Raw genomic sequence first — 16413 nt, forward strand, 5'->3', positions numbered from 1 at the left:
GAAGACACAAAAAATCATGGCAACCAAAAGAAAACAGAAAATGTGGTCACTGTTCGACAGGTGAGGTTGAGACGGAGATGCACTTTCTCCTACAATGTACAAAATTAAATGACACTAGAAAAATTTATTGGAACAAGTTCAGCTCTTTGGTTCCAGGTTTCAAAGAGCTGGACGACCTCTCCAAATTAAAAATACTCCTCGGAGAAGGAGAGCGGGCACACCTTGCTGCCCAGTATGTGTTAACATGCCACACCCTGAGGGACAGTGAGTGATCGAGGCACACACACACACACACACACTGTATATAACTAATAGAATGTTCATAATGTATATATCTTTGATTTATTGTATTGTACTTTAATGCTCTGCTTTGGCAATATTGTTTTTTTTTTAAGAAACTTTCATGCCAATAAAGCCCATTTTGAATTTTGAATTTTGAATTTTTGATAAGCTTGAGTTTTATTTTGGCAACGATAACCGGAAGTGCAGCTCTCGTAAATGTTTTTGCTTGACACTGGCACAAAAAAGAGCAGGATGTAGCGGTACATGTATCGGGCTCGCTTCACATCAATCCAGCCATCAGAAGTCCCTCTCTCCTTTATTTATGTCGACGCAGTGAGCCTTGTCTGGGGGATGGGTGCTGAAAGGACCGTTAGCAGAGACGACTAAGGTTTGAGAAAATGTCCAACATCCTCGATGCGGCGTCCAGAGTGAAATGGGACCGCACGACTGCGGCGAAGCGAGCCGTGCTTCTTGCGGCTGCTGCCTACGGTGTCAGGACGCTGTACCCCATCATCTGCAGGCAGCTCTGCAAAAACAAGGATCCCCAGAGCGACCGACGGGGTTCAAAGGCCGAGAATGGCTCCACCTGCTCGGGGAAGACTCCCATCGATGCCGTGGTCCATCAGAAGGTGTCCCCTGGCGTAAATGCTGAATTTTTCAAACAGATCCTTGAACTTGGTAAAATCCTCTTTCCCAAGCTTGTCTCCAAAGAGCTCGGTTTGCTCTCCTTGCACTCAGTGGCGCTGATATCTAGGACGTTTTTGTCTATTTACGTGGCCAGCTTGGATGGAAAGATCGTCAAGACGATCGTGGAGAAAAAACCCAAGCGCTTCATCCTCCAGCTGATCAAATGGCTCCTCATTGCTATCCCGGCCACGTTCGTCAACAGCGCCATCCGGTACCTGGAGTGCAAACTGGCTCTGGCCTTCCGCACCCGGCTGGTGAACCATGCCTACAGGACCTATTTCACCGACCAGACCTACTACAAAGTCAGCAACATGGACGGGAGGCTGGCCAACCCGGACCAGTCTCTCACAGAGGACGTGATGATGTTTTCCCAGTCGGTGGCCCATCTCTATTCGAACCTCACCAAGCCCATACTGGACGTGGTGCTGACCTCCTACACGCTGATTCAGACCGCCAGGTCCAGGGGAGCCAACGCCACCGGGCCGACCCTGCTGGCCGGGCTTGTGGTCTTTGCCACGGCTAAGGTCCTGCGTGCGTGCTCGCCCAAATTTGGGAAGCTGGTAGCCGAGGAGGCTCATAGGAAGGGCTACCTACGCTATGTGCACTCCAGGATCATTGCTAATGCTGAGGAAATAGCTTTCTACAGAGGGCACAAGGTATGCAGAGGGGATGTAGGCATCTTTAGAATAGAGATTGCATTTACTGTGGCTGTAATTACAGTGCAAGGTAGTTTTATTCAATTAAGCTACATTAATAAACCATTAAAGGCCCATCAGCCATGTACCTGACAGTAGCACATTGGCTGGATGTTCATTATTACACTGGAATAATATTGTTTACTGTCCTGAAATGTGCCCACAGTAACCACAGTAACCCTGTAGTGTCACAATATCTAACAGTTATTACCCCACAAACAGGCCCAAACAGTGGTCCCTCACAAGAACAATCTGAAAATGACAGTGGTGTTGAAATACTGTGCCACGCACTGTAACCTCCCGTGCGCTGCAGGTGGAGATGTGTCAGCTCCAGAAGTGCTACCGAGCCCTGGCGGACCAGATGAACCTGATCCTGTCCAAGCGCCTCTGGTACATCATGATCGAGCAGTTCCTCATGAAGTACGTGTGGAGCAGCAGCGGGCTCGTCATGGTGGCCGTGCCCATCATCACAGCCACGGGCTTCGCCGACAACGGTAGGAGGGCCTTTTCGGGCCTTCTTTCACTTGTTTGTGTCGGCGTATAGTCGTTCCCGTGGTGTGAGAACGTTTTACGGTGAATGTGGGGGTCAGTAGTTGCAGCTTCCCCTTCAGTGGGAGCTCATTAGCAAGTGTTAAAACAGTAGCTGCCACCCACACCTTCCTGGCGGCTCTTCAGCATCAGAAATAAAACTAGAATTGAGTCCTAATGTTTCAGTAGAAGTGCCAATATTTAAATAGCTTCTTTCAGAGGCATCCTCATGCTCGCAGACACAAGTGTGAATGATAACGCGGCCCTCACGGCACACACTTTTACTTACAGCATAAAACAGTGTTAACATATTATCTCCCGGTTGCCTTCCTCTCTGACCTGTCCGTTTGTCTGTGTCTCCCTCCTCCAGAAACGGCAGATGGGCAGACACAGGTGTTGGTGAGCGAGAGGACGGAGGCGTTCACCACCGCCCGCAACCTCCTGGCCTCGGGGGCCGATGCCATCGAGAGGATCATGTCCTCCTACAAAGAGGTATGTGCCCTGTACACTGGTGTGGTGAAGTTCGCATCTGAAAAGATACAAAAGCCCGCCCTCTTGGTATGGGTCAGCCACGTGCCTTCATTCACAACTGTACTGCACACTTGTTGGGGAAAAAACAGTTTGTCTATTAATAGGTTCATGTAATGGAAATAAATCGGCAACTACTTTGACAATAGCTTTGTTGTTTTTAAGCGGAAATGTCAGACATTAGTTGGTTCCAAACAACTAAATTGAATTAAAATTTGAATTGTGATCTGCTGAGTAGCATTTTGAAATGTGCTGGGCTCTGGGGTATTGCATTTAAAACCCACTTATCATTAGTTGCAGCTTCTATAGTAGTTGCCAAGTTAAAAAAATAGCGTAATTCACTGTTTATAATGTCATTTTATGAACATAGCCTGTTTGATTCAAAGTAGGAAGTATGTTTGTTAGAGCTGCAGCTCAGTTGAAGTTTCATATTAGAAGAGGTCTTCTGTTCTTATGTGAACTTAAGTAACCTTTGCCAGAAATTCTGCAGTTTATTTGTGTCCTCAGGAAGTAGAGCACCATTTTCAAGCGGAGGCTCGTCAGATTCATGGCAAAGAAAATGAAAGAAGTTTGTGGGTCTGTGCTAGTAGCTGGCACTTCGGCATTTCCTGATCAAAGGCTACGCGGCGAGTGCTGCGCTTCCTGCATGGCACGCATGTTGTCTCGACGTTCTGTGTTCCTTCTAAAGAAATAAACTAGTAGTTTGGAGGAGGGACACGTGGCCAAACAGATGGGCGCACGGGATGGATCAGTGCACATTCTGAAGGATTGGTAGATAAATATAGTATATCCAGCTCTCTCCTTCCAGTTGTGTTACTGGCCGTTCCTGAGCAGGGATCCCGGCTTGAAAAAGCAAAGAAAGAAATCAGTGAATAAAAGGCCTTGTTCATTGACGGCCAAATCCCCGATCTCTCGTTGCATTTTAATCCAAAAAAGAAAAAAAAAAAAAGCAAGACCCATTCATGCATTCTCCCTCTCAGGCTGCATTTTGAGGTCTATAAGAGGATTTGACTGCAGCGCATTTGCTCGTTTGCGCTGGTCTACTTTTGATCACATGCCACCCTGTGTTTTGAAATGCATTTTTCCAAGCTCCTGGTAATTCCCTTTGTGAAACGTGTGATATTCGAGCATTGGTGTGGTGAGTTCGCAGCATGTCTACCAGTGAGCAAGCTCGGGCAGTCTGTGCCTGTGTTGCAGTGGAGGAATTGAAACTCTTCTAAAAACGCTAGCGGGTTGGTGTCTGTTTCCTTAACTGTGTCACCTCCTCTCAGAAACTTCCTGTTGTACTGTACCCGAATGTGAGCGCGAAAAAAAGCTTGATGTACAAAATCCACAGAAGGCTTAGGCTTATAATACACAAGGCAGTCGTGAGAGAATCGGTTTATTTCATTTTTATAGCACGGCAGTATGTCAGGACCATCATTTTATTGTGCAAAACACTTCCCCGAAGGATACGAGTTTTAGCCTGCTCGCAGCTCTGTTCTGAGTGTGTGCCAAGTTCAGATGTAGAGCAGCAAGCCCCTGCATGCAGCGCCAAGAGATGTGTGCAATTTAAGATGCAGCAGAGATGGTGCACATTCCTGAGGTGGTTTTCCCAACTCCCGCCTCCAGACCCTCTGCCTGTTAAATCTGACAGCGTACAGCTTCTATATTTGTTTGTTGTGTGTGTGGTCAGATGGGCCTGTAACATGTCCCAGCTCATGGTTGCGTGTTACTCGTCTTTGTATTTTTTCTTAGAAAGCCTGTTCCATTCCTGTCTACAGATAGGCTGTTAGTTGTTCTCTCTCTCAAATATTTTCTGAGAACAGAATCGCAAAGTGGGTCCAATGAAATTGGTGTCCTCGTTATTTTTTTAGCTTTCCACAAAACTTGCTAATGACCTGTGTGGCGTATATTGGTGTTAAAGTATAATCCTCTGGGGGCTCATTTGAAAGATTAACAGCCGAAGCTCAGGTGGTAGAGCTGGTTGTCCACTAATTGCACGGTTGGTGGTTCAATCCCTGGCCAGCCGAAGGCCCAGAGAAATGTCTTTTGGCAAGACACTGAACCCAAAGTTGCTCCTAATGGCAGGCAAGCACCTTACAGGGCAAATTTCTGCCATTGGTTTCTAAATGTTTGAGTGAACAGGGCCGCACTATAAGGACAGGCAAACCAAGCAATTGTTTGAGGCCCAAAAAAAGGAAAAAGAGGCCCCCAGATTGCTACAATGAAAAAATCCCATAAACCTATGAAGGCCCTACAGTGTATTGACAATACTTCACAACCCTCCCCCCTGGCAGCCACCTTCTATCTGCCCTATGACAGATATTGGTAGTTTGAACTGGGAGGGATAGCACACATATGTCTTTGTCTGGGGCCCGATAGAACCTAAGATTGCCATTGTGTGTAAATGGTTTGAGAAACACTACGGTGGAAAAGCAGTTCATGGCCAGACCAACATCTGCTGCAAAGATAGCTTAAATTGGAGGAAGACATCAAACCATGATGTCAAGGATTTGTCCAATCTTCACAAACAATACTTTTATTCAAAGCTTAATAAATCACATCAGGTTCCAGTTTGTGTCAACTCGGTCGATTGTTCTCTTGACTGCATTAAATGTATCTATAGGAACAGGACTGAACAGAAAGTGTTAATAGGAGTTGATTCCTGAAGCTGGAATCTGCTGCCACTCTTATGTCACTGTAGGTCAGCCAGCAGTGAATCGTGGTGTGTGTTCAGAGCTCCTTCTCTCAGGGCTTAGCCTAGCTGTGAATAATCCTCCATCTGTTGATCTTTCAGCCCTGCACTTCTGCATCTCTTATCACTTTCTCTCTCTCTCTCTCTCTCTCTCTCTCTCTCTCTCTCTCTCTCTCTCCCTCTCTCTTGGTCTCTGACTCTTTCTCTCTGTCTCACAGTTTTTATTTGAACACGATTACGATGAATTAGAAAGGATGTACTGGCCTCCACCAATGCACTTACTCAGTGAAAGAAGAACCCCACAATGCACCTGATCAGCACCTGCCTGTTTCGTGCAACACAATGCTGTTTATACCTGCTGAAGAGCTTGTTTGCATTTTTTTGTTTCTGTGCAGTGAGCAGTAGCATTACACGGAAGTGGATCATTTCAAAGTGGACAGTCAAGTCTCATTCTGTATGCGGACACCATTTGGTAGCGATGCTGATGGGCCTTCTGCTGTACATAGCTCTGCAAGCTTTACTTGAACTTACTGGGATATTACCAACCACATGGTGTCCATGAGTTCTCAGAAGTGGTACTTGTTGTTTAATATAATCAAGCTGTGTCAACAGCCTGCATTGTCTCGCTGCGGGGTGCTCCACTAACAGCCAAAGCAACAACCTCCAGATGCCTGGAAACACATTTTTGCTCCTTTTACAATCAGGCGATTAATGGTTTCTGTGCTTGTCTTATTTTCCAAATGTTTTCAAGTTGTATCTTTATTTTTTATCATGAGGTACACCGATCAGCCACAGCATGAAACCACTGACAGGAGAAGTAAATATTATCGACCATCTTGTGACAATCCAGTGTTCTGCTGGGAAACTTTTGGACCTGGCATTGGTGTGGATGTTACTTAGACATGTAGCACCCACCTAGACCAGACCAGACACCCCCACCCCATAGCTATGACGCTCCTTGATGGCAGCAGCCATCACCAGCGGGATCCAGCCTGACACAGACACACACACAAAAACGGTTTAGGAACAACTAAAAAAACATAAAAAAAAATAGTACAAGGTGTTGACCTGGCCTCCAAATTCCCTAGATCCCAAACTGATCAAGTATCTGTGGGATGACCCACAGAGGTCCCTCCCCTCAAAGGCCCCCACTAACAACATTCTGTTGCCAGACATCACAGGACACCCTCAGAAGGTCCATGTCCATTCTCTGATGAGTCACAACTGTTTTGAAAGCCCAAGGGAGACCTACACAATATTAGGAAGGTGGTCATAATGTTATGCCTGATCGGTGTATATCTTAATTAATATACTTTAATATTTCTCATTATATGTTATGTACAGCAGCTGTGTGTTTATGAGGGCATGAATGTGTGCACTTGAATAGCTAGAAGCGGTTTGAGTTGAGTTAAACCAAAAAAAATACATTTTGGTCGGTTCTTACTTTCTCACATCCTTTCAAAGCGTTGTATACAATTTAAGATATGGTTTTAAGATTTGGATTAGGTACTGGATGAGCAGGTAGGAGTACATTATGTCATGGAATGGAATATTAAGAGGTTTTTGTCATTGTGGAGCCCTAGTTGAGATGGTTAGGGTAAGGGACTAGGGAATACAACGTGTCAATGGATGGAAACAGTACTGCTCCAACACCAGCTAAGAATTTATCCATTCATTTTGCATACTTTTTGTGCTCTCTCAGTCATAACGGATAAGGATGGGTTCAAGCAACCCTGCTATAAAATCACTGCTCTATCTCATTCGCACACGCAGTTCCAGTTTTATCAGCACACGGCCATGACACTGACCTACATGACAATCTGTGCACCCGTGGATTGCGCTAACCCTAACGTTTCTCCAACATCTACCAGAAAAAGTGACCTTCGCCCCCTGTGTGTGTGTTTGTCGTGGCAGGTCACAGAGCTGGCAGGCTACACCGCAAGGGTCCACAACATGTTTGTGGTGTTCGAGGACGTCCAGAGGGGGGTTTACAAGCGCTCTTCCCTGTCGGCCACGACGGGGACGGAGAAGAAGAGCAAGCCTGAGATGCACATAGATGGACCACTGGAGATTAAGGGTAGGCCCGTCCTCGTATAAAAAAAATAAAAAATGTAAAGAGAAGAAGAAATAGGCATCAGCATAACATCAGCATAACAACCCCATGTTTGGACAGGTCTTACCACATCTGGTGTGTGGAACACTGATCAAGTTTAAGAGGTTTGGTGCCAATGAACAACCCTAGCTCAGGTTAAACAGCCCAAAGCTCATTGACAACCGCTCTGCCCACATTTTCTCTTTAGATTATCTAAATTAGCAAACATCAGCAATGAGTTCATAGATAAGACGGAAGTTTGGTTAAAATACAGTTAAATCCTCGAAGCATGTTGGCTACGCCATCGTGGCTTAGTTTTAACAGGGGAAATGAGCTTCTGTTGCACACTGACCACAGATAACAAGTTTCAATTTCACACTTGTAGTCTGGTTTTCTCAGCCGCCACTAAAGCGAAAACGTCCTGGTCCACCCGGCAGCCACGCTGCCATTTTTAACTCCGAAAAAACGAAACAAAAGTCATGCGTATTAAGTCACAACCTAATTGGACACCTTGTGTATTTCGTATTTTGTGACAGAGTTTCCAAAACTACGAGGAGGACAGGTTGGTTTCGGTTTGCGCACCAAAGTTTCTTCTAACAGAGCAATCGCACCAGACGCAGTTTGACTCAAACCTTCCATTTGTGTGCACCCTGAGTTGCACTGCCTGAACAAACTCTTATCTGTGGCAACATCCGGACCATTAACGTACTGTACATTACAAGCAGTCAGCAGGCCGAAGGTTGATTCGCTGCATAAATATCCGTGCGTAAACATCCATTTGACCCTTGAATGCATCTCATGTTACAGAGAACTGTTAAGCTAAGAGATAAATGAGGTACGTGGCTACGAGGGATTTTTATTTTTAACCCCATAATTCCCGCAGCGTAGGTATTAACCCAGTCGATATCCGTGCTTATGCCTCAGCAGAGTCTAATCCTTTATTACTGGTCTAATACACAATCACCGACCCTTCTCCTCTCCGTGTTTCTCTCTTTTGTCTCTGCAGGTGAAGTGATCGATGTGGAAAATGGCATTGTGTGCGAGAACGTCCCAATTATCACACCCAACGGAGACGTCGTAGTGTCTTGCTTGAACTTTAAGGTGAAATGCTCATACCTATTTTTCTTCTGATCTATAGTAGACTACTTAAACCAAAAGTTCAGGCCCCGTGAATTTTCAGCTGTTCATCCTACGTCACCACTGAACTCCCCTGGTCCATGTGGCATTTATTACTGTTAAAGAATAATCCCCTGTGGTCTCATTAAGAAGAAGATACACCCTCTGGGTGTCGACGTGTTGATGTCGTTTACTGCAATGAGCTGATGAGGTCCTTTGTGTTGCCTCAAATCACACTTCAGTGCTGACGGAGTCAGATGACACTATCCCAGCCATCCACATTCAAATGTGTCTTCCTATTTGCATAACATGTCGTGTGTGCCAAGCCCTGTCTCTTCTGAAGAGCTAGTATAAATATACACTCACTTGCCAGTTCATTAGGTACACTAAAGAGACTGAAAGTCAGCTGATCTCAGGACCGTGTCCTTTATTTGTGGATAACTGAGTTAGCTTGATAATTTGGCAGAGGCCTAACAAAATCAGCTGTTGCAAGTTAGCACACAAGCTAGGGGCGATTTTATCTGGCCAATATGAGGGCCGTGGTGAAGCCATGCCCCCCTGGTGACGCAAGTGTCTGTCTAACTACGTGTATAATCAAGGCTGAAGCTTCAGCGGAAGACAAAACCTCCTTGGTGCAGATTAAAAAAAGAAACATACGCGATAGTATCTTATCGCTTTCAAACCCCGCTAGCAGCTCGTGCCAACAGGCCTCTGTGCAGACTGCGGTCAATACCCCAGAGTACCATGCTGACTTAGAGCTCATAGATAGCAGGAAAAAACTGTTGACACTGTGCTTATAGCCTTGAGGTAAAGACTTCATGTAAATATTAGATAGGGATAATAATTCATGCACAGACAGAGAGTCACTGACCAGAGGGCAAAAATATAGTTATTTTTGTTTTTCTCTCCAGAAAAGATCTTGTTTTTAATATCCCTTTTCGCTTTTATTGGATTGGACCACAGGTGTCAAACATATGGCCCGCAGGCCAAAAGTAGCCCCGCAGAGGGTCTAATCTGGCCCGCAGCATGAATTTGCAGTGTGAAAATTACGTAGAAGACTGCAATTTCACAATGAAAATAACTGCTATGCCCCCGAACTAAAATGAGTTTGACACCCCTGATTTAGACTCAGACTGTAGCTTCAGACAGTTGGCTAAAGATTTATGAGAACATTTATTTGCCTTATTTGAAATATATCGTACCAAATACAAATTTCATGCTCATCTTAAGCACCTTGAAGTTGACTTTGGAAGCCGTTTGTAAACAGGCAGGCACTTTGAAAGAAACTATTCACATGATTGAACAAAGCATCTACCACAGGCTAGCTTCCAACCAATCAGATCCCTCCTCTCACTATCGATCGATGTCAGGCCTAAAACATGCCCATATCCACCAGTAGTCCTTCACAAGGTCCGAGGCAAATTTTATGCAGGTATTAGGTGTTTTTTTTTTGGAAGAGCTTCATCATTCTACATCGGTCTAGATTTTTTTGTAATTTTTGTTGAATGTACCCAGTACGTCATACAGTAAGTCATACCCAGTACCTTTACTGTACTTTTAAAAGCCACAAAGTAATGTATGCTGTGATGCTACTATGTTCCCCTGATTGCTGCAAGAGAATATGATCTGGTTTCCAGCTGTGTCTCACTGTGGTTTAATTTCAGACAGAGAACAAACACCTACAATTGTTAAAAAGCAATGATCTCTTGGGATAACATTTCCACTCGTCTTGCGTCGTCTTGTGCTGCACATGAAAATCTGCACGCCCACTCATGCTTTCTGTCAGCTTTCTGTCCCAATGATGCATTGTTGCTACAATGACTCACTCCTCTTCAAGCGGATTAACACAGTTTCTTTCCCCTTTTCAGGTGGAAGAGGGCATGCACCTGCTGATCACGGGGCCTAATGGCTGTGGAAAGAGCTCTCTGTTCAGGATCCTCAGCGGCCTGTGGCCTGTCTACGGCGGGCGGCTGTACAAACCCTCTCCTCAGCATATGTTCTACATCCCTCAGAGGTACGCAAACGCACGGCTCACCCCCCTAATCCAGTAGATCGCTGCAGAGAAGTGTGCTGAAACAATTGCAGGGTTTGATCATAGCACCGGTGAACCCTACCAGTAATCCAATCCATTGTAACGGGACCTGTTTGTGTCCAGTTTACAGAGAAACCAGAGCTGTGGACACAGTGAAATATTTACCATCCAGATTAGGCTTGACATCTGAGTGATAAAGATGACAATTTATTTGTCATTATCTAAAAATAAATCAGCCATGTGTTCCCACAGCAAAGAGTTTGCTCCAGTGAGCTGTGCTAATGCTCTCAGAGGTGCATAGGATTATCCAAAGTATAACCTTAGGACACTGTAGAATTCTATAAAAATGAATGCATGTTTATTTTATTAATTGTGAATTGTGTTGTTAATATTCCCCCACCATCTCCACTTTTCATTGAAACCACTCGGCCGGCAGAAAATTACAGTTTTTTTTGAGTAACATGTCAAGAAACTGTGGCAAACATTTGATACTTTCTGTTGTGTGGATTTTCTGCATTGGCTTCTACAGTTTAATGCTGAATATCTTCTGATGTTAGCTGGACTAAACAATCTATTTCAACATTGCCGCCTTCAAATGGAAGTTGTGAACTCACAATTACGACACGGGAAGTTGTGTACGTGAATGCTTGGTGTTCAAGTGATAACTTCAGATTCACGTCTTGAGAACACTGCTGCTGGGGATCTGTTGGTGAATTTGTGAGCTTGTGCCTGTCGGAAAATATCCACTAATGAGCTAATGAGTGGAAAATATCCACTAATGAGCGCATATATAGACATAGAAACATTGAAGAGACATTGAAGGCAGCATATATCACCTTGGGCTCTGGAAAATTTGTATGGTCATATTCACTATACTTTTATGTATACTGTATGGACATTAATTGATAAAACTAATGGTTAGTTGCAGCTATCAATGTGGTTCACACATAGGAAGTAGTTAGCATGTAGCATTGTAGTCAAACATCTGTTGGCCATTTGTGGTCCTCCAAAAGCACAAGAGGACTGCAATCCTTTAACTGAAGTGACCTGACCTAGTCTAAGACAAACCTTCAAATGTAATCGTATCCTGGGCTGCTTAAAATTGTAGACTCAGCCGACTCCCTCCTGCAGAGCATTGAATATTTTATACACAGGATGAGACGGCCACCTGGCAGCTGTAACAGAATCCAACGCATTATCTAATATAAGACGCGACTTTTCTTTTAGCATTTGTTCTTTAAGTCTACGTGTGTTTCTCCAGGCCATACATGTCGATGGGTACGCTGCGGGACCAGGTCATCTACCCAGACTCGGTGGAGGACATGGCTGCCAGAGGCATGAGTGACAAGGACCTGGATGCCATCTTGGACATAGTGAACCTCAATCACATTGTCACCAGAGAGGGAGGTAAGGGAGTCCAGAAGAAGATTTCATTTATTGCTGTAAAAGGCAGTTGAATGCAGCAGATCAACACCCAGGTTCAAGTAAAACTATACAACGGAGGACTGAAAAAGAGTAAAATGGCTAAAATACCTCTGATAACATTTACAGACGATTAAAACCTGCGTCACAACTAGACAAGGAAGCTATCAGACAAACCCAGACAAAAAAAACTATCATAACACAACCAGCAACAGACGGAACTACACTTAGAAACCTTGACAAACTCGACAAAAATACCACAATAAACAATGTAACTTGGCAGAAGAATAATAAGAATAATATTAAGAATAAGAAAACCTTTATTTTCTATTACATAGTACAAGTTGCTGTTGTTTAAGACCAACGGTTATGTAGTATGATCTTGCGTATTACTTGTGTTGCCTAAACTTGGGTCTGTGGCTAATTGGCAGCCACTCTCTCTCCTCTGACTGCCAAACAAACAGGGCTATTGTTGTGAACCAACTACTCTACCAAGCTTAGTGCCGCAATAGGGTTTAATGGATGAATGGCTGCACTGTGTAAACGTTGGGAAAGGTCTTGATCGCACGCGCAAATTACCTCACGCGTCCATTGTCAGTCATTGATGTGGACGCAAAACCCCAATGCCATGTAGCTGTGAAGGATTTTCTTCTTATTCCTTGAAAATGTCACACACACAGAAGAAACCAGTCTGTTTCACACGGTACATAAACTGGAAAATCCTTTTAGCTAACAACGACATACCGAGCATGCCGTTCAGAGGTTTTATGATTGCCATTGATCCTAATAGCTTCGTAAAATTTTACCTGTGCACTAAGTTGCTTTTAATGCATTTTTGATGAACTCTTTATGACACACAGTTTCCAATTTCCCTTTCATAGAATTCACTTTTGTGTCCCATGAATATCACATGCTTTAAATACCGTTCTCTGGTCTGATATAGATTACACCAAAACATATTAGCACTCAGCCTCTGTCATACTAAAATATCAACATCTTCTGTGTCTTCTTTTTTTTGTTTGCACCAGGCTGGAATGCTGAGTTGGACTGGAAGGACGTGCTGTCAGGAGGCGAGAAGCAGAGGATGGGCATGGCTCGCATGTTCTACCATATGTAAGAAGAGGCAGCCTCATTGTTTGCCTGCCATTACTCTGAGATCCCCCTTTGCCATCTGAAGTGTTGCTTCTTAAATTCCCTTTAAACAGCCATTCGAGTGCTATTTGCTTCCACATATTTACTTATGTACCTCAAAAATAGAAGGTAGAGAGGCCAACCCCATTTCTCAAAAATCCCGCCTGCTTTTATTTGTCAGCTCCAGTGGCCTGAGCAGGCCATTTTTGCCCCATGTCCTTCTGATGTTTTGTCATGGGGGAGGGACTTAAACATTTTGTACACGCCCCTGAGTGCAGGGTGAGTCATTGTCCATGAAATGACAAACTCTAAAATACTATTCGGAATAATTACAATACCATCAGATACAAGAATATATTTGACATGTAGTGCAGAACACAAATAAAAATATGTAAATATCAAGTTGGATTTCATGGGGAATTTAGGTACAGAAATGTATGTAATATATGGTAGTTTTTTTAATTCATTTTACCTAATATTTTGTGTGCAGCTAACAACCTTTCTTTGCCGTACTTTAGTGCTAATTAGCAAATGTTAGCACGTGTAAGCATGATAACACCGTAAACTAAGAAGGGAAACACTACCCACTGGACATCTGCATATTAGCGCTGCCACTGTGAGCATGTCTCCATGCTGTTGTACCTCCAGCGAATGATGTGCCCATGTATAGCCTCACAGAACTGTTAGCAGATGTTATATAATCGTCTTTTCATCAGCCACCTTTCAGTATTAAGTCCTCTGAACTTTTACTTACTTGCTATGCAAATTGCAGGTTTTTCTGCTGCCTTTGACGTCAGACTGTGTTGTGTGTACCAACCAGAAGCTTGGTCGCATTTTGTGTTTAATGCTACGTAGCATATGTTAGCATGCTAACACACAAAACTAAGAGTTTAGCGAACATGCTACATTCCGTTTATGATGGATATTTTAGCACTGTCAATGTGAGCATGTTGTCATGCTAGCCTTAAAATTTAGCATCACTCGTGAATGGGTTCACAGAGTTGTTAGCAACTCAAGGTCGTAAACTCTTGACAAGCACTGCGCCAACACGTAATAGTTAGCCTCGTCACCAAATTGATACCAAATAAGTGTAACTGAAGGTTATCTGGGGCTTCCACTGATTGGCCAAATAGTGTGAATGAATGGCACTCATATCTAGGCCTCCATCTTCTAGTTTGCAGACTGGATAGATATTTTTTTTTAATAATAATTTGTCCCTTTACATCATATCAGTTCACCTGAGGTAACAGTTTGACCTCACATACATAACTAGTAACCAGTCTCATGAGAGGATGCATAGAAATGATTAAAGTATCTCCCCCGTGTTCTTCAGGCCTAAATATGCCCTGCTGGATGAGTGCACCAGCGCTGTGAGCATTGACGTGGAGGGAAAGATTTTCCAGGCCGCCAAGGATGCCGGCATCTCCCTGCTCTCCATCACACACAGACCATCCCTGTGGTAAGACACGTCACGCTATGGAAATATTCTATTCTTGTCCGTGAATTTAGCCTGCTCTAGTTCACGAATAAGTTGCCCAGTGAGCTAGAGTAAACTAATTCTGCTGAACGACACCCGCTTTTCCCCTCTCCCGCTTTAAATCGCTCCTCTCCGCCTCCAGGAAGTACCACACCCACCTGCTGCAGTTCGACGGAGAGGGAGGCTGGCGCTTTGAGCAGCTGGACACGGCAACGCGGCTCTCCCTCACCGAGGAGAAGCAGCGGCTGGAGACCCAGCTGGCTGGCATTCCCGAGATGCAGCACCGCCTCAACGAGCTCTGCAAGATCCTGGGAGACGACTCTGTCCTGAAAACAGCTGAGGAGTGAGAGAGAGAGAGAGAAGGGGGAGGGGGGGAGGGAAGAGGCCCAGAGCGGGGGACAAGAAGAGAAGAAGCGGGGGGAGGATGAGAAGAGAGTGTGGAACACAGAGAGGCGATGAGAGAAAAAGAAATCTAGAGGCTGTTTTTTAGTATTTTTTCCTTTTTTTTCCTTTTACTCCAAGCCCCTCTTGTTAAAGCAGGAGAGCTCTTAATGCCAGTCAGTCTTTGAGTTCCCCTTTCTCTCTCTCCTTCCTCTTTCTATTCAATCTTTTACCCAGTCTGAGAAGTGGAGAGGAGAGGGTGAAGTTCTTTCACTAGTATTACTCCCCCCCTTGTAACGCACACTGACTGCATATTCAGTTGTAGATTTTTAACGTTTGATTTTAACGTACGTATTTGTTAGGATCAATGTGCCACTGTTCAAAGTGGCAGAAGTAATGAAACCCAAGTTAACCTAGCTCATGAATTTGTTTGGCAGTTTTATAGCACTTTACTTTTGCTCTTAGATGGCTGTTTCTGATTGTTGCCGTAGTGAAATAGCTGCGTTTAGCTGGAAACCTTTTTAATACAGAACCACTGTCGTGTCCAAAGCAGTATTCCAGGCCCGGTCCGCTGGGCTGCGCAGGATTTGTTTTTACCTCCATGATTTAACAATAGAGTTTAGTTTTTACTCTACCTAATGTGACCTCTTAGGTTTGAGAGGTCAAAAGAGAGACTATTTTTCATAATGTCAGAATATGCCTTTTGTTTAGTTTGTGTACATAGCCACAGTGGAACCCCTTCCCTTATCTTGGTCTTTGTTAGGTCACTGCAGACCCTTGAAACACAAATGCAGACTCGGATGCAGACTCTGTCAGGGTCTATTATTAGAACAATTAGTGACGCGGGTCTGACTCCAAAACCATTGGTTTCTGGTTTATTGCACAAATACAAAGAGCTAAAGAGGTCCTCTTCAAAGGGGTTTGAGGAGCAAGCTGACGCTGGTAGTCTGTCAGCCAGTAAACACACATGTAAAACCTTTTCATGGACTAACAGGTAGCCATCCAGACAATGTACAGTGACTGTCAGATTCATGTGCACACGCTGGCCACCTGTCCAACATCTATCCCATGTTGACACAAAATACACTTGTGTGTCTGCCGGGGCTCTGCTTTGTCAGCAGTGCTGCTCGTGCTCTCGATGATATCTCACCGGACAATGAGCTAAGCCCGTCAATGAAAGGAGCCTTCATATGAATTTGATGATGCCATGAATATTGCTCTGAGTCTTTAATTCTCCTTACACAGATATTATTTTCCAGTATCACATTGTTATGTCATAATATATGTGACCTTATACCTTATTTGGATTTCATTATAGGGCATAAACACATTATCCTGAGGGCCAGACCAACGTCCCTGCCGGCA

At 44.2% G+C, this 16413-nt stretch overlaps 1 protein-coding gene across 1 annotated transcript; it reads left to right on the forward strand.

Moving 5' to 3' along the window:
* Positions 1 to 449: 449 nt before the first annotated feature.
* On the forward strand, positions 450 to 15014 carry abcd2 (ATP-binding cassette, sub-family D (ALD), member 2; the record flags this gene model as incomplete). The annotated part of the gene is made up of 10 exons (XM_084573802.1): positions 450 to 1625; positions 1978 to 2158; positions 2563 to 2684; positions 7312 to 7474; positions 8496 to 8590; positions 10474 to 10619; positions 11899 to 12044; positions 13088 to 13172; positions 14524 to 14649; positions 14810 to 15014. Exons 1-10 carry the CDS (start codon positions 681 to 683, stop codon positions 15012 to 15014), a joined length of 2214 nt encoding a protein of 737 aa, XP_084429928.1. The 5' UTR covers positions 450 to 680.
* Between the last annotated feature and the right edge of the window lie 1399 nt (positions 15015 to 16413).

Source organism: Chelon labrosus (assembly GCF_963514085.1).
Source record: "Chelon labrosus genome assembly, chromosome: 23".
NCBI classification, from domain to species: Eukaryota; Metazoa; Chordata; class Actinopteri; order Mugiliformes; family Mugilidae; genus Chelon; species Chelon labrosus.